Raw genomic sequence first — 19,900 nt, 5'->3', positions numbered from 1 at the left:
AGTTATCTCCTTATTGTGTGTATTAGATTAAGGCTGTGTCTTCCATTAATTGACACTCCATTGCACCGAATTCAGACAAGGTAGATTCCCTGCACATTCCCCTTTTGTCATGCCAACTGCATCGGGCGGTTCGCTGCATTCTGCTGCAGCTGTGGGTTGTGGTTGTTTTCGCTGCAAGACTCCATTAGCCACGAGGTCATCTCGGAGCCGAAGGTGGGAGGAGTCGGCCCAGCGCCGGGAACAAGGCGTGGCCTTGCCAACGCCTCCTCTAAGGGCGGGATCGGTGAGCCCTCGCGACCAATCAGGGCCGAGGCGACCTCACCAATGGGCGTGTCCTGGAGGCCGGCAGCTTGATCGCGGGAGGCGAGATATAAGCACGGGCGGAAGCCTTTGAGAGGGAGAGGGGAGATATACGGCAAAGAGAGCGAACCATTAAGTTCAAGAGAGAGAGAGAGAACCCGTCACGCCAGACCCCCCACCAGCAGCTTGGCTCCACCAGCAGGTTGGCTCCACCAGGCAGCTCTGACCCGTTACCCCGCGGGAACCAGGATCGGTGGCATCGGTGGCTGTCGAGGTCCAGCCCGACGTCCCGTGCGGGATCAAGCTCCAGTCAGCTCCGTGCCTTCCTCCCCTTCTCTGCCGTCCCAAACCATTCCTGCCATCATCCCCCGTGTAAGTGTGCTTGTAGTCTGTCTTTTGTCTTGTCCTGGGGTATAAGTTAAGCCTGTTTAGTGAAGCTAGAGTTTCACTGTGTCCTTCTGGTCCATCCCTCTTTCTGCATTATTTTATTATCCTTCCTTCTTCCTTGGTTTCTTTTGGTTGTAAATAGTAGTAATAAATTATATTCGTATTTCCTACTTCTGTCTTCCTCTTCTTCCCATCCGTCGTCTTTGTCTTTTCCAAATTGAATACCTGTGGCATGATTTGGCCAACGTTCAGGAATCGGGTCTAGTCATGGTTAATAGTTCATGCCGCGGTTGCTTAAAACCGCTCGGCAATTAACATCTGTCCGCGGTATGAACGGGGCTGTGCCACCGGCCTTTCCGGAGGTCGCTATACAGCCACAGGGACCACGTCGGTCAGTCATAAGCGAGGGGATTAATCCCCCCTTTGTAAGTAGGGAAGGCCGACGTTGGATTCCGTAACAATATATATATACATACAGACTTGGCATTTAATAAGGATTTTTTTTTTTTTCTTGACTTGGGTTTACTTTCTGAACTCAGTATATCAATCTGGTGAGTTTCTTTTACTCTTCGGTGATGTCTTTGTTGAAAGAACCATGTCACTGATTGTCTTTCGCAGCAAGAAGTCAATAACAGGATTATATCACAGGTGGCGTGACAAAATGTAAGGACAGGTACATTTGACGATTGCTTCACAATCGGGTATATAAGGGTTGTTGCATTCTGTATTAGTAGAAAACAACTGCTGCACGTCTACAAAAATTATTGCCGCTTCCTCTGGAGATGGTCCGTCAACTTGACAATGCTGTTTGTCATGGAGTGGTGGCTTTACGAAATTCTGGCATGAAACAGCGTGCTATTACTCGGCAGTATGGCATCACCCAATGTCAAGTGTCAAAGATCCTGAAACGAAATGCTCAGAGGGGTGTCCCTACTCCAATACCGAGGCGAGGACGTCCACGCAGAACCCCAAGGAGAGATGATCGCCAGCTGCACCGGTTAGTCTGCAATGGCCGTACCAAGTCAGCTAATCGGCTTAGGGCTGAGTGGCAGCAACTGACAAATGTGCCTGTATCCAGAAGGCTAGTCAACCAACGACTGGTTCAAGCAGGCTATCGTGCCAGGAGGCCCCTGAGAAAGCCACGCCTGACCAGACAACACAGCCAGCACCGATTGCAGTGGGCCAGAGAGCACCGTCAATGGCAGCCAGGACACTGGAATCATGTGACCTTCAGTGACGAGTCTAGATTTCTGGTCTATCGTCAAGATGGCCGCGTCCGAGTGCGCAGACAAGTGCATGAAGCCCACAACGAAGATCGTATAGTGCCAAGAGTCCAAGCTGGAGGTGGTGGGGTGACCGCTTGGGTGGCTTTTCATGCAGGGGGCAAAACTGACCTGGTTGTTCTGAATGGAAACCTGAACCAGTTCAAGTACAGGGTCATTCTGGAAGAAACATTGCTTCCATTTGCTCGTGCAGCCTTTCGAGGAAACTTTGTCTTCCAAGATGACAATGCACGGCCTCATCGTGCTCGCATGATCCAACACTTTCTTGCTGACCGTGGTGTGGAGCATATGGAGTGGCCTGCCATGTCCCCGGATATGAATCCGATAGAGAACTTGTGGGCAGAATTAATGCGTCAAATCGACAACTTGGACAAGCAGCCTACCTCTGTGCGTGAATTGCAGCAGACTATTGTCACTGCATGGCAATCGATTCCTGTCCAAACCTTGGCAAATCTCGTGAACAGCATGCCTCGACGTGTACGTGCTCTCCTGAATGCTCGTGGGGGTTGCACGAAGTACTGAACTGTAATTTTACTGTCCGTAATCCCAGTCATAATTTAGCTTTTGTTTTTGTTGAAATTTTTTTTGGCTAATGTGCAAAATAAAGAGATACTTCTGGAAAACGTACAGAGGTTTAACACAGTACTGTCCGTGAATTGCGTTCGATATCAGTTTACATCACTTTCAAGAATGAATGAATGAATGATCGTTTTGAGGCCATTTTTCCCCGCTAGAGCGGGGGTTAGCCTTGCGGGCCCCATGACAATCACGGTTCCCTGTTTGAGGCAATGTTTTTATGGCCGGATGCCCTTCCTGACGCCATAACTTTCAAGGATCAATTTATTTGCTTCGAAATGTCAAATGTGGTTTTTGTTTCTTTTAAAGGTCACATTAACAAAATCTAGAATAATTTCAACATAATTCCAATGAGCTTTTGGTTCTAAGTCATCTTGAAAAGTAAGTTCACCCCCACAAAAAAAACATTCCATATTAAATGCCAAGTCTGTAAATATATACTAGCTTGGCTCGGCTCGCGCACAGAGAAACGGGCTTGTTTTAACTGAGGATAATGACTGTACTTGAGTTTCTGTGTTGTCATGATTGACACCAATCATAATACAAACAATTACTTTGCACAAATTTACTTGTAATGTTTGTGATATTACATTTTTACAAGCAAATTAGGTTTTAAAAAATATATAAAAAATAAAAAAGAACCCCTCAGCACATACATACGGGAGGGGTAGGTGCAGACTGGAAGTTTGGGACGATTACACCTCACCACCATGTAATTAAAAACACCTCACCACCACATAATTAAAAACACCTCACCACCACGTAATTAAAAACAACTGACCACCACGTAATTAAAAACACCTCACCACCACGTAATTAAAAACACCTCACCACCACATAATTAAAAACTCCTCAGCACCACGTTATTAAAAACTCATCACCACGTAATTAAAAACTCCTCACCACCACATAATTCAAAACACCTCACGACTACGTAATTAAAAACACGTCACCACCACATAATTCAAAACACCTCACCACCAATTAATTCAAAACACCTCACCACCATGTGATTTAAAAACACCTCACCACCATGTGATTTAAAAACACCTCACCACCACGTCATTTAAAAACACCTCAGCAACATGTAATTCAAAACACCTCAGCAACATGTAATTCAAAACACCTCAGCAACATGTAATTCAAAACACCTCAGCAACATGTAATTCAAAACACCTCAGCAACATGTAATTCAAAACACCTCAGCAACATGTAATTCAAAACAACTCAGCAACATGTAATTCAAAACACCTCATCACCAAATGAATCAAAACACCTCATCACCATATGATTTAAAAACACCTCACCACCACGTGATTCAAAACACCTCACCACCACGTGATTCAAAACACCTCACCACCATGTTATTAATAACACTTCACAACCACGGAAACAAAAGTTTGAGGGAGTAGTTCAGTCACAACACAGACACTGCCCAGATATGTAGATAGATAGATAGATCACTATACCTGAGTTATTGTTTTGTCATGGTTTACACCAATCACAATACAAACAATTATTTTGCACAAATGTCTTTGTAATATACATGATATTACATTTTATAAACAATTGAAGTTGAGGATTTAAGTTGAATTTTTTTTTCTTCAAAATAAATAGCCTTAGGACATACACAGAGCAGAGTATTTGTAAACTGTTTTTGCTCCTGAGATGAAGCGTTAACAACATTAACTTTGCCTTTCAGTTTAGATTTTGTGTTGCACTTTTCGTCCTATTTCCAAAAATTGCTTTAAACCTATGTTTTGCACAAGAAAGTTGCATTGAAGCACAATCTATTATCAGTAGATAAGCAGGTATATCTTTGATAAGAGTTCTGTTCACATATTATGTTTATTTTGCAAATTAAACACATTATGTTGGGTATACCTCAACTTTTAACTGGCAGTGTATATATGTATAATATATGTATTACTAGTGGGGTCACCCGTGGGAATTCCACGGGCATGGGCGTGTGTGACATCTGGACATCTTCATTTAGATGCTGCACATTCAGTTTTACAAAATGGTTACTGGCAATTTATCAGATCCACAAATGATGGAATCTACACAATGTATTTATTTCTGATAACATGTGAATGCGCACATGGGAAATACAGTTTGAAATGTGTAATTACATCTCATGTAAAATGTGACTTCAAAAACTCAAATCCTCTCCCTCCCCACCCCCATCCCTCCCACATCACGCACACTGCACCGGGGAGAGGATCACTCACAGGGGTGTGGGTCACACACAGAGGAGTGGGTCACACACAGGTGAGTGGGTCACACACAGGTGAGTGGGTCATACACAGGGGAGTGGGTCACACATGGGTGAGTGGGTCACACACGGGAGCGTGGGTCACACACGGGAGTGTTGGTCACACACGGAAGTGTGGGTCACACACGGGGAGTGGGTAAAACACGGGGGGGGGGGGGTCACATACGGGGAAGTGGGCCACACACGGGGGAGTGGGTCACACACTAAGGGGTGGGTCACACACGGAAGGGTGGGTCACACACGGGGGGGGGGGGGGGGTCACACACGGGGAATGAGTCACACACTGGGGAATGGGTCACATGGGGGGTGGGTCACACATGGCGGGGAGTGGGAAACACACAGGGAAGTGGGTCATACATGGGGGAGTGGGTCACACATGGGGAGAGGGTCACACACAGGGGAGTGAGTCACACACGGGGTAGTGAGTCACACACGGGGGAGTGGGTCACACACATGGGAGTGAGTCACACACATGCAAGTGGGTCACACACATGGGAGTGGGTCACACACATGGCAGTGGGTCACACACATGGCAGTGGGTCACACACATGGCAGTGGATCACACACATGGCAGTATATCACACACATGGCAGTGGATCACACACATGGCAGTGGATCACACACATGGCAGTGGGTCACACACAGGGGAGTGGGTCACACACGGGAGAGTGGGTCACACACGGGGGAGTGGGTCACACACGGGGGAGTGGGTCACACACGGGGGAGTGGGTCACACACGGGGGAGTGGGTCACACACGGGGGAGTGGGTCACACACGGGGGAATGGGTCACACACGGGGGAGTGGGTCACACACGGGGGAGTGGGTCACACATGGGGGAGGGGAAGAGGATCACGACGTTCATTGGTGGTCTCATTCTGTTCCCTCATTCTTATGATGTGTTGCCTAGTTGTGTAAAATGTTTCGAGCAATCCACTCTGAGTCTGGGATGTCGGTGGTTTTAACCCTACCATGGCCAAGTCATACAATGACTTAAAAATGGTATGGGCTGCTTCCTTGCTTGATGTTCAGCATTTAAATGAGGTAGAGCATGGCCAAGCAACCATTGAGCAGACTTGATGGGCCTAATAACCTCCTCCTGCATTTAAGTTCCTTGTAGGAAAACCCATATTTACCTTCATATAGAACTTGTTTTGATTTCGTCACTGGTAGAAAAACACTTTACTACTTACACATGTATACAGTGTGTATATACGTATATCTATATATATATCTGTGAAGTGTCTGTCCTGTCCTGTGTTGTGTTGTCATGTCTTGTCTTGTCACTGAACTACTTTCTCAAACTTTTGTGAAATCGTACCAAACTTATGGTATGCACATATCTCTCCCGTCGGTATGTCCTAAGGGAATTTTTTTGTGAAAAATTTTCGATTATTATTATTATTTTTTGGGGGGAATTTTTTTGGGGGTAAAAAATTTTTTTCAACTTAAGTTTTCAACTTCAATTGTTTATAAAACGTGATATCACGTATATTACAGATACATTTGTGCAAAATAATTGTTTGAATTATGATTGGTGTAAACCATGACAAAACGGCAACTCGGGTACAGTCATTTATCTATATATCTACACATCTGGGCAGTGTCTGTGTTGTCACTTAACGACTCCCTCAAACTTTTGTTTCCGTGGTTGTGGTGTTTTTAATAACGTGGTGGTGGTTTTGAATCACGTGGTAGTGAGGTATTTTGAATTATGTGGTGGTGAGGTGTTTTTAAATGACGTGGTGGTGTGGTGTTTTTAAATCACATGGTGGTGAGGTGTTTTAAAATCACATGGTGGTGAGGTGTTTTTAAATCACATGGTGGTGAGGTGTTTTTAAATCACATGGTGGTGAGGTGTTTTGAATTACGTGGTGGTGAGGTATTTATAATTACGTGGTGGTGAGGTGTTTTTAATTATGTGGTGATGAGGTGTTTTGAATTACGTGGTGGTGAGGTGTTTTGAAATACTTGGTGGTGAGGTGTTTTTAAATGACGTGGTGGTGAGGTGTTTTTAAATGACGTGGTGGTGAGGTGTTTTTAATTTCGTGGCTGTGAGGTGTTTTTATTACGTGTTTTATGGCTGTGAGGTGTTTTTATTACGTGTCTTATGGCTGTGAGGTGTTTTTAATTTTGTGGTGGTGAGGTGTTTTTATTTCGTGTTTTATGGCTGTGAGGTGTTTTTATTACGTGTTTTATGGCTGTGAGGTGTTTTTAATTTTGTGGTGGTGAGGTGTTTTTATTTCGTGTTTTATGGCTGTGAGGTGTTTTTAATTTCGTGGTGGTGAGGTGTTTTTATTTCGTGTTTTATGGCTGTGAGGTGTTTTTAATTTCGTGGTGGTGAGGTGTTTTTATTACGTGTCTTATGGCTGTGAAGTGTTTTTAATTTCGTGGTGGTGAGGTGTTTTTATTACGTGTTTTATGGCTGTGAGGTGTATTTTATTTCGTGGTGGTGAGGTGTTTTTATTACGTGTTTTATGGCTGTGAGGTGTTTTTATTTCGTGTTTTATGGCTGTGAGGTGTTTTCAAATTCGTGGTGGTGAGGTGTTTTTATTACGTGTTTTATGGCTGTGAGGTGTTTTCAATTTCGTGGTGGTGAGGTGTTTTTATTACGTGTTTTATGGCTGTGAGGTGTTTTCAATTTCGTGGTGGTGAGGTGTTTTTAATTTCGTGGTGGTGAGGTGTTTTTATTATGTGTTTTATGGCTGTGAGGTGTTTTGAATTACTTGGTGGTGAGGTATTTTGAATTACGTGGTGGTTAGGTGTTTTGAATTACTTGGTGATGAGGTATTTTGAATTACGTGGTGGTGAGGTGTTTTGAATTATTTGGTGGTGAGGTGTTTTGAATTACTTGGTGGTGAGGTGTTTTGAATTACGTGGTGGTGAGGTGTTTTGAATTACTTGGTGGTGAGGTGTTTTGAATTACGTGGTGGTGAGGTGTTTTGAATTACGTGGTGGTGAGGTGTTCTGAATTACTTGGTGGTGAGGTGTTTTGAATTACGTGGTGGTGAGGTGTTTTGAATTACGTGGTGGTGAGGTGTTTTGAATTACGTGGTGGTGAGGTGTTTTGAATTACTTGGTGGTGAGGTGTTTTGAATTACTTGGTGGTGAGGTGTTTTGAATTACGTGGTGGTGAGGTGTTTTGAATTACGGGGTGGTGAGGTGTTTTGAATTACTTGGTGGTGAGGTGTTTTGAATTACGTGGTGGTGAGGTGTTTTGAATTACGTAGTGGTGAGGTGTTTTGAATTACGTGGTGGTGAGGTGTTTTGAATTACGTGGTGGTGAGGTGTTTTGAATTACGTGGTGGTGAGGTGTTTTGAATTACGTGGTGGTGAGGTGTTTTGAATTACTTGGTGGTGAGGTGTTTTGAATTACTTGGTGGTGAGGTGTTTTGAATTACGTGGTGGTGAGGTGTTTTGAATTATGGGGTGGTGAGGTGTTTTGAATTACTTGGTGGTGAGGTGTTTTGAATTACGTGATGGTGAGGTGTTTTGAATTACGTGGTGGTGAGGTGTTTTGAATTACTTGGTGGTGAGGTGTTTTGAATTACGTGGTGGTGAGGTGTTTTGAATTACGTGGTGGTGAGGTGTTTTGAATTACGTGGTGGTGAGGTGTTTTGAATTACGTGGTGGTGAGGTGTTTTGAATTACTTGGTGGTGAGGTGTTTTGAATTACGTGGTGGTGAGGTGTTTTGAATTACTTGGTGGTGAGGTGTTTTGAATTACGTGGTGGTGAGGTGTTTTGAATTACGTGGTGGTGAGGTGTTTTGAATTACTTGGTGGTGAGGTGTTTTGAATTACGTGGTGGTGAGGTGTTTTGAATTACGTGGTGGTGAGGTGTTTTGAATTACTTGGTGGTGAGGTGTTTTGAATTACTTGGTGGTGAGGTGTTTTGAATTACGTGGTGGTGAGGTGTTTTGAATTACGGGGTGGTGAGGTGTTTTGAATTACTTGGTGGTGAGGTGTTTTGAATTACGTGGTGGTGAGGTGTTTTGAATTACGTGGTGGTGAGGTGTTTTGAATTACGGGGTGGTGAGGTGTTTTGAATTACTTGGTGGTGAGGTGTTTTGAATTACGTGGTGGTGAGGTGTTTTGAATTACGTGGTGGTGAGGTGTTTTGAATTACGGGGTGGTGAGGTGTTTTGAATTACTTGGTGGTGAGGTGTTTTGAATTACGTGGTGGTGAGGTGTTTTGAATTACTTGGTGGTGAGGTGTTTTGAATTACGTGGTGGTGAGGTGTTTTGAATTACGTGGTGGTGAGGTGTTTTGAATTACTTGGTGGTGAGGTGTTTTGAATTATGTGGTGGTGAGGTGTTTTGAATTATGGGGTGGTGAGGTGTTTTGAATTACTTGGTGGTGAGGTGTTTTGAATTACGTGGTGGTGAGGTGTTTTGAATTACGTGGTGGTGAGGTGTTTTGAATTACTTGGTGGTGAGGTGTTTTGAATTACGTGGTGGTGAGGTGTTTTGAATTACGTGGTGGTGAGGTGTTTTGAATTACTTGGTGGTGAGGTGTTTTGAATTACGTGGTGGTGAGGTGTTTTGAATTACGTGGTGGTGAGGTGTTTTGAATTACGGGGTGGTGAGGTGTTTTGAATTACTTGGTGGTGAGGTGTTTTGAATTACGTGGTGGTGAGTTGTTTTGAATTACTTGGTGGTGAGGTGTTTTGAATTACGTGGTGGTGAGTTGTTTTGAATTACGTGGTGGTGAGGTATGATCGTCCCAAACTTCCAGTCTGCACCTACCCCCCCCCCCCCCCCCCCCTATGTGTGTGCTGAGGGGTTCTTTCTTGGAAAAAAAACATTCAACCGAAATCTTCAACCTAAATTGTCGATAAAAATGTAATATCACAAACACAACAAATACATTTGTGCAAAATAATTGTTTGTATTATGATTGTAAATCATGACAACACAGCAACTCAGGTAGTCATTATACTCAGGTAAAATAAGCCCGTTCCTTAGTAACGGACCTAGCGAGCCGAGCCAAGCTAGTATGTATATATATATATATATATATATATATATATATATATATATATATATATATATATATATATATATATATATATATATATAGACACACACGCACATACACATACATATACACATACATATACAAACACACATATATATATATATCCAGAAAGACAAATTGTTGGTATTCATGCCACAAAGACCCTATTTTCTTTGTTACCTTACTCTGATAACAGCGCAAACATTCCGCAGAAGCATGCAAATGCGGACAAGAAATAAGCATATTGGAGCAAACATCCTTCATCAAGTGACGTCATTCCTTGTATAAAAATAAATATTTCTCAGTAATATTACAGAGAGGAAATTGAAATGCGATGCAGATTCTAAGTAGATGAAAGACTAAGATCACATCATGGCAGGTATGAGGTGAACCCACGTGCTATGGAGGACTCTGTGGACATAGAATCGATCTCCATTTGGGGCTGATGATTAAGTGGGCCGGGTAGTTCACAGGTTAGTTCTGTGTACACGTTCTCCTCTTGTCCTCGCTCGTTTAGGGTCAACCCGGTGGGTCCTGTAACTTGGGATTCTGTGCCGGATGGGACTCGGGAACTGGTGAGAGAGCTGGATGGCCGAGAACTTGCGGCGCAGTTCTTGGAGCGGAAGAAGGGAACGGGGGTCGACAGTTAGAGACGTGTCATTCAAAGAAAGGACACAAAGGGTGAATTCAGAAAAATGAAACGGTTTACACCAAGTGTCAGGAACACAGCTCTTTGATTTTATAAGAAGATTGCGCCCCTTGCTGGACTTTCCCCGAATGTTCTCGTTAAAAACAGAATGCTAATCTCTCGAACAAGTTGCGTAATTGTGGAATAAAATACCGTAAAGAGGAATAAAGCACCCGATGTAGCATGGTACTAACATAGCTGCATTAGAAAGGGAACCTACAGTTACAAAAGGTCATGCGACTTACATGAGGCATTTCAAACTTTGTAAGAATGAGACACACAACAGTCCAATGATTGCCAAAAAAAACAAAAACAAAAAACAAACCCTTGGCCTGTTTCGGGCAAGTGTGAGTATCGGTTATCCTGTTCTGAGAACATGTTGAACACATATTATACACTTAACGTGGTGCTATATAGAAAATCATGCCCCAGTTGTGAAGATTTACCTGAAACCAAAATAAAAATACTTTTCCTATGAATAAAAATATCTGAGTGAAAGGAGTTATGTATTTAGAAAAGAAATACGTGCTGAGGGATTAAACCTGTGCGCCATTTGTGTTCTCCTAATTTGGCTTCAGACAAAACAATCGCACAATCTCCACCATGTTGTTTTTTTCTTTTTCACTCCCCAGAATCCACTTTAAAACGTACACCATGTTTGCCATAACCTCTGCCCCCTTGCACCCTGACCCCACATTTTCTGAGTTTTCTTGACGACTATCGAATCTCAAGGTGCTCAACACTAGATAAATATATATATATAATCATTCAGTGCTGCATCGCATGGCACGTGCACACACACACACACACACACACACTGTATATATATATATATATATATATATATATATATATATATATATATATATATATATATATATATATATATATATATATATATATATATATATATACAGTGCATTCAGAAAGTATTCAGACCCCTTCACTTTTTTCACATTTTGTTATGTTGCAGCCTTATGCTGAAATCGTTTAAATTCATTTTCCCCTCATCAATCTACACTCAATACCCCATAATGACAAAGAGAAAACAGGATTTTAGAAAGTTTTGCAAATTTATTAAAAAGCAAAAAACTGAAATATCACATTGACATAAGTGATCAAGTGACTCAAAGTGAATCAATCTAGAACTCTTGAGGAAGATTAACGGAGGCGTGTGGCTTTGTCACATGTTGTTAATCGAAACGTTGAGTCATTGTTTGTTCAATTAACAAACTATATATATACAGTCATGTGAAAAAACAAAAAAACAAAAAAAAACAAAACTGTGTGTACCGCAATGAGCATGAAGAAAAGAAAGAAAACCAGATAATTGTCTGAGGAGATCAGACAAGATTGTAGCCAAGCATGGATCATCTCAAGGCTACAAGTCCATCTCCAGAGACTTTGATGTTCCTGTGTCCATGGTACGCAATGTTATCAGCAAGTTTAAGGCCCAAGGCACTGTAGCCAACCTCCCTGGATGTGGCTGCAAGAGAGAACTTGATCAAAGATTGCAGCAAGGATTGTTCGAATGGTGGGGAAAGCGCCTCGATCAACTGCCAAACAGATTCAAGCTGACCTATTGACACAAGGTACGACACTTTCAACTCGCACCATCCATCACCAACTCAATGAAAGGGGGTTCTATGGCAGGAGACCCAGGAGGACCCCACTGCTGGGAGAGAGAGACATAAGAAAGCCCGACTGGCGTTTGCCAAAACACACCTGAACAAGCCAAAATCCTTCTGGGAGAATGTCCTGTGGACAGATGAGACCAAATTATAGCTTGTTGGTAAAGCACATCATCTCTATGTTTACAGAAAACAAAACTAGAACGACACTCAGTCGAGAGCATGCCTCCACCTGGTTGGCCATGTCACTCAATGGTGAAGAATCACTTTAAAAAATCAAAAAAAATCCTCATATCTGAATCCATATTGAGATCTTCACCAAAATCGAATCGATTCGTCCTTGTCACACACCCAACCGGTCCACCATGTTTCGTCCAAATCCGCCCTCAACTTTTTGAGATATCCTGCTATGTATCGTTTTTGGCCCTATCTCCCAATGTTGAAGAATCACTGAAAAATTATATTATCGTAGCCGGATCCGAATCCGGATCTTCACCAAAATCGAATCATTTTGTTCTTGTGACATACGCTACATCTCTGCCAAATTTCGTCCGAATCCGTCCACAACTTTTTGAGATATTTTGTTCACAAACTGACAGACAGGGGTGAAAACATAACCTCCATCCACCTTTGGCGGCAGAAGTAATGAAGCCTTCGAACAAAAGAACAAAAGAAAGAAAGAAGAAGAAAAGAAAAGAAAATGGACAAAATCACAGACTGGGCAAACAAGTGGAACATGTCTTTCAATCCTGACAAATCTCACACTCTTACGATGTCACTCCGAAAAGACCGACTGGACAACCCTCCCATCTACTTTCTGAATAATCCTCTCCAAGAAGTTCTGCCACTCAAGCTTTTGGGTCTCACTATCTGCCATGATCTTTCCTGGGAAAACCACATTTCAAATCTGGCCTCCAAAGCCAGTCGCCGACTGGGCATCCTCCGTCGTGCGAAGTCCTTCCTTGGCACACCTGAGCTCCTCACCACATACAAGGCTTTCATCCGCAGCTCAATGGAATACTGTTCCCCCCTCTGGGCCGGTGCTCCTGCCTCACACCTAGCTCGTCTTCACGCTGTTGAAACCAAAGCGTTCAGAATCATTGGAATCTCCCGCGATGAAGCTACCTCCAAGGGCCTTTCACTCACTCACCGCAGGCAGGTTTTTTTTTTTTTTTTTTTTTTTTTTTTTGTATACAAGATCGAGGCTCGTGAAAGAGCGAAAATTAATCACACAGAAAGACAAACAGACACATAAAACAAATAACATCGGGAGCGGTAGACAAGATGGGGAGAGAGGGGGAAGGACACAAACACAACATTTGAGAGCAGGGACCGAGAGACATGGAGACATCGAGAGATCTGTGGGAGGGAGAGGGCTTTGGGGGGGAGGCATGTGAAGGGGGGAGGCATGTGAAGGGGGGGAGGCATGTGAAGGGGGGGGGGGGGTGGGAGAGGTATAAACATATGGACACTGCCAGGATTTCCAGGAAATAAGTTGGAATTTCAAACAAGGTGGATCTGGGGTGAATTAGTGGGGGTAGAAAAGATCAAGGTTATGGATGGGGGAAGATAAGAGATGGTGGTGAACTTTCCGTCTTTCCGTCTTCTGCCGAATCCTCTCCGGCCTTGCCCCCCCAGCTCTCTCTGGGCTCTGTCCCCCAAATATTCCGACAGGTCGCACGAGATCTGCCTGCAACCCTCTTATGGTTAAACTGCCAAAATCAAGACACTCTGCTCACCTTCACTCCTTCATTCCTCTTTTCTCCCACCTCTGGAACAAACTCCCTCACTCTCTTCAATCCCACTCCTCCCTCCAGGTCTTTAAAACAGCTGTTCACCACCATCTCTTATCTTCCCCCATACAAAACCTTGATCTTTTCTACCCCCGCTAATTTCACCCCAAATCCACTTTTTTGAAATACCAACTTCTTTCCTGGAAGTCCTTGGTGTCCTTGTGTTTTATACTTCTCCCACCCCCCCCCCCCCCCCTTTCCCACGCCTCCTCCCCCCAAGCCCTCTCCCTCCCACACATCTCCCGATGTCCCTGCTCTCAAATGTTGTGTTTGTGTGCTTCCCCTTCTCTCCCCATCTTGTCTACCGCTCCCTCTTTTTATATATTTTGTTTGCCTGTTTGATTTGTTTGTGTGATAAATGTTAGCTCTTTCACGAGCCTCGATTCTGTATACAAAAAAAAAGAAAAAAAAAGAAAAAAAAAAAGTAAGTACACCCCATGTAAATTTGGACTTTTTCAACATATTTCAACATGCAGCTATTTGATCTTCATTTCAACAATATTGATAGAAAAAGGTAATATAACATAACAAATATCATGAAACATTTACATTTTGTGGTCCATTGTATAATTTAAATAAACATAAATGCAAATTTCGCATGTGGAAAAAGTAAGTACACCCTTGGCTCCAATAGGTGGTATTGCCCGCTTTGGCAGAAACAACCTCAAGTCGGCGTTTCTTATAACTGTCTACCAGTCTCTGACATCGACTGGGAGAAATGTTTGCCCACTCCTCCATGCAGAATTCTTTCAGCTGTGCGATGTTTGAGGGGTTTCTTGTATGCACAGCTCGTTTCAAATCCCCCCACAACATCTCGATGGGATTTAGATCCGTGCTTTGACTTGGCCATTCCAGAACCCTCCATTTCTTTCTTTTCAGCCATTCCTTGGTGGATTTACTTGTATGTTTAGGGTCATTGTCGTTGCAAGGTCCACCTTCGGTTGAGCTTGAACTTGCTGACAGATGGCCTCACATTATCCTTAAGCACCCTCTGGTACAATGAAGAATTCATCGTGGATTCTATGATGGTGAGCTGCTCAGGCCGTGATGCAGCAAAGCTGCCCCAAACCATAATATTTCCACCACCATGCTTTACAGTTGGTATCAGGTTCTTGTGGTCAAATGCTGTCTTTGGTTTTCGCCAAACATGTCTTCTGGTACTTTGGCCAAATAGCTCTACCTTTGACTCATCTGTCCAGAGCACATTGTTCCAGAAGTGCTGGTCTTTGCCGAGGTGTTCATTGGCAAACTTTAGTCCTGCCCTGATGGTCTTTCTGGACAGCAAAGGTTTCCTCCTGGCACACCTCCCATGTAGATCAAATTTGTGCAGCCTCTTTCTAATGGTAGACTCGTGCACTTTGACATCAACAGTGGCAAGAGCTACCAGTAGGTCCCGTGATGACATTCTGGGGTTCTTAGACTTCTTTCAGCATCTTGCGCTCTCAGGCTGAACTTGCTGGGGCGGCCTGGCCTGAACAAGTTGGCAGTTGTTTGGATTCTTCTCCACTTGTAGATGACCTTCCGGACAGTCGAATGATTGATTTCAAATTGTTTGGAGATCTTTTTAAATCCCTGTATATATATATATATATATATATATATATATATAGTTACGGTTTTGTGCCGCCCTTCTTACCCTTACCAAGGGGGGATTAAGCCCCTTGTTCTTTCTGGGTTTGGCGTAACTGAGAGACTTGAAACGCCTCTCCCGGGCAAACGCAAGTTAGGGATTCGGGACCAATTCTCCCTCGTACCTAAATACCTGCGCCGCCACGGAAGCGGGGAACCAAACCTCGCACAAGCCACGTGTAATTTGAGTACACCGAGTGGATTGCATACCACGTGGTCCGTGCAGTCACCGTTGATATTGGACCTCGATTAGAGCGGTTTTACTCGTACCACGCTTAGTCAATGATGGAAATCACAAGAACAATCGAATGGAAGGAAGAACACAGGTTTAATTAGTATTCGCAATATTATGTACAATGATCGGTAGAAGCAGAGACACAGAGCAGAACTTAAGCAGTCTTATTCCAAAACCCAGACTCGGGCCCGTTCACACTTACACAGGGGATTGCAGGCATGATGATGTTCAGGCCAAATGCGCCGACTTGGTCGTCCAGGAATGGCCCCGTCCGGCTCTCCTCGGTCACAGCACGTCCCGCGATGATAGCATGCAGGCGGTTGAAGGATCCTCGTAGCGCGTCTCTCGAACAAAAGCAGATGATGAGGCAGGAAGGCGGGAAGGAATGTACGCGTCTCTCGGCGCGGCTGGCAGTTCCACAGCGCGTTTAGCAACCAGCGCGCTATCACTCACGTAACGCAATGCACTATAGCGGCTCGGCTTCAAGCTCAACCGAGCGTCACGTTAATATGAGCATGTATCTTGGTTCATGCGTGTCTTCCTCCGATCTCGTATCTCTCAAACTCCACTGCTGACCGCGCTCCTTCCACTCCTCTTCTCTCTCGTCAGTCCTCTCAATGCAAACTCACCGCCAACTGCTCGACGCTCTTACTCCACTTACTGCTCACCACGCTCCTTCTACTCGCGAGTCCTTACTCAATTCCACTTACTGCTCCTGGTGGCTTTGCACAACGGCTTATCTCTGCATGCCCTGAGCCTTCTCGAACGTTCCAATCACGCCATGTGACGCAGTGCTGCAGCCACACCCTGTGAGCCCTGATTGGCGGCTCACGCTTACCGTCAGCTTCTCTGCCACCCTCATTCGGTCCCGACCCGACCCTTCAGGCCGGCCTCGTGTTAATTCGCGCCAAAAAGCCAAAACAGCACAAAGAGGCATAAGGCAATGGAGGCGGGATAAGGCAATGGAAGTATGAGAAGGACCTATTCTCCTTACTCTACTCAACGCAAAACTAACACAGGAAAAGGTCTATTCTCACACATACTATGAAATAACTGAACTATCGCGAGGCTACGTGTTGTTTGTGTGACTAACTATGAGGGGGAAATTTAACCTTTATTATACAAAACTCAAAACCGCAACACTACCCCTCTCCCTCTTCAGACTCGTCCCCGAGTCGAACCTAAAAAAAAAAATGGAACGACCGGTTTTGAGAATGATCTGGAAATTAACTTTTACTTTTACATGTGACATATAGATGTGGTTCCCTCTAACATTTCCTCTAACCCGTGGGTGTGACAGTTTTAAAACACGAAATATGTCCCACCTATTGCGTTGAGTAGCTACTCTAACAGAATCACGCCCACAATTCGAATCCGGAATTTGTCAAATGAAACATAAAGCCGGTGGGCAGCATTTTATATACAAACACAGAAAAACTTACTTATTTACAGTTCTATGACCCAGGACCTGTCCTTTTTGGAAAGAAGATTGGAGGGGAGAAAAATCACAGCAAAATACTCAAAAACACACTCAAAATCATCGCATTTGCTACTTGCTTCTTGCATCTTCTGTGTGCATATATCAAACCGGCCAGCCCCCGGACCGGCATACAGGCCATTCCTGCTCTTCAGGGCTAACTAAACTTACAACTCTTCTCGTCCCTAGAACACCATAATAAAAATGCACAACAAAATGCTTTTATTTCTCTGCTAGGCAGGGCCAACCCTATGTGGTCCGACTGCGTGACATTAATGCCACTCAAAACAAGTGGTCCGAAGATGCAAGGTGAATTTGCAGCAAGGTGCTGCACAGTAGAGGTGTAAGGCCACAAAACCTGTGGTCCATGAGTGTATGTGGTGCAGCAAAGTGTTTGTGGCAGCAAAGTGCTGCACAGGTGCATCAAAGTTACAACACAAGGATATGGCAGCAAAGTGCTGCGCATTTCGGCTGCACAGATGTAGAAAGTGCGGCAGGGATGCTGCACAGATGTAGCAAGGTGCAGCAAGATGCTGCACAGGTCGATGGTGCTGCGCAATTGCACCTCCAAAGTGGTCCTGGGGTGGGGGGGGGGGCGGGGGGGGAGACAAAGCACGACCAGCAAAGCGGAAAGGGTGCAAAGGTACACAGCAAAAAACAAGGTAATGCAACGTGAGGGGCGCGGAAGAGTGAGCAGAGCAGGCTCGTCCCTATCCGTTCATATCCCCCATCGTCGGCTTACATTACCCTAACCCTTCCTTGTATTTACAAATTCGTCTCTACGTCTTGTCTCCCATATCCCCCTCTATACCAAATTCGTCTCCCAATCCCTCCCAGGAAGGAAGGAATGGAACAACAATGTCCCATTACGTCGTGATGCGTCTTTACCACTCAAACAGTCTACCAAGCCCTGGTGTGGAGTTCCATCCTCCTTGGTGAATGGCTGTGGATGGCACGAAGGGGATTCTCATCTCCTAACTACACTACTGACATTAACTCATTTAAACTACCCGGGGTTTTACCCTGCCAATCGGCCATCTTTAAACTATGTGGTTCTAAAACCGAATTCCCATTGTCCACCCTGCGGTGCCCCTGAAATTTGGGTCTCACTCCCTCAAATTTTCACACTGTGCCTTTGCACAATTTCAGGGCTGGGTCCTGTGGCTCCACTAGCAGTTCCAACTACCTGCGCACCTCCGTCACTGAAGTCGCCACCCGGGCTTACCTGCTCCTGCGACTAACTAACTGGGGAAGGCCCCTCCTGGCATTGCACCCCCTGATGCCCACCTTGGCATTGGGCAACCTGGGTCCTCTCCTGGGATCCTCGGGCCCCACTCACAACTACCCTAACTGGCTCCCAGAGCCTACCTGCGGCCTCACCTGGCCGACAAACTACCAGTGGCGGAGTGCCCCAATAACCATACGCACCAATTAAACCACACGCCCAGCCATTCCATAGTCTCACGCACCCTCCAAAGCACTACTTGCCACTACCTGCACCACAGGTGTCAATATCCAGACAATTTACCTCAGCCCTCTACCTGACTTTACACTACCCCCCCCGGGCTTTCACGAATGGGTTCCATCTCCCCCCATTCACTCCTTCGCACCATGCATTCCACACCTTTTATTCCCACACCAAGCATTCCACACCAAACATTCTCAAACACCATTTATTTCACACACACCTTTTGTCTAGCACACCTTTTGTGCTCACACACCTTTTTCCATACCCTTCAACACAATTCCACTTGTCTCATCACAATTCCTCACACATACAGCATCATCTAGCGAACTGCTTTTCCCCTAAAACTCGTGCTTCCCCGTCTTCCCTTTACACAATGCACTCCCTTCATCATTATCAACCATCTAATCTACCTACGTCCCCACTACAGTACAAATGTCACTACTTAAATCTCATGTCCTATACAGTCTTCTAATTCCCTAACAATTATTCTAGCCCTCCCTTGGCTAGCTTCGGTGCCCCATGGAGGTAACCATCGCTGGCCTCCCATGTGCCTGTCACTGCCCATCCCCCTAATCTAATGCTCATGAGCCCTGTGCGTGTGAGGAATGGTTAAACTACCATTCCCCCACGTAGGGTACACTATTTCCATCAGTCCACTACACTCGAGCCTGTTCGTGCGGAAATACATTGTCACAGCTCGGATTCGAAAGGCCGAGCGATCCATGCGGTTGGTTAGTCTACTGTAGGTTGGGTCCGTCCGGCATTTTCAATCCAGGGGAGGAGGCATGGATGGGCCGAGGTTCAGGGCTCCATCTCTGCGTGGGGCCTCGCGGTCCCACGCACGATGGCCCAACCACCCACGGTCGGAGCACCGCACTCGCTAAGGTGCGCGGCTCCGAACTATCCTACCTCCCCTTGAACCTCGCCGATTGCCTTTCCCGTCACGGCATGGCACCAACCATACAGGGTGGGGTCCGGCACGGGTCGTGCACGTCGGTCCTTGTGACATGGCCGTGGCATCGATCCCAGCTGGTCCTTGCCGCACGCAACTCACCGACGGCTCACGTCGGCTATCCGTCACACTAAATGCTACCCCGGTCGGTGTCGATGCTTGAGCCGCGTTCTCACCACTCGCGACCCACT

The 19,900-nt window shown here is 45.0% G+C and overlaps 1 protein-coding gene across 1 annotated transcript in view; it reads right to left on the bottom strand.

Moving 5' to 3' along the window:
• The window catches only part of ADGRD2 (adhesion G protein-coupled receptor D2), a 288,081-nt gene that overhangs the window by 20,021 nt on the left and 248,160 nt on the right, over window positions 1-19,900 (bottom strand). The window contains exon 24 of the mRNA XM_078784001.1: window positions 10,233-10,449. Within this exon, the coding sequence (XP_078640127.1) occupies window positions 10,233-10,449 (217 nt within the window). The remainder of the gene's footprint in view (window positions 1-10,232; window positions 10,450-19,900) is intronic.

Source organism: Myxine glutinosa, chromosome 8, assembly GCF_964187855.1.
Source record: "Myxine glutinosa chromosome 8, kmMyxGlut1.1, whole genome shotgun sequence".
Classification (NCBI taxonomy): domain Eukaryota; kingdom Metazoa; phylum Chordata; class Myxini; order Myxiniformes; family Myxinidae; genus Myxine; species Myxine glutinosa.
The sequence above is the reverse complement of the archived record's forward strand: the minus strand, read 5'-3'. Positions and strand labels throughout refer to the sequence as shown.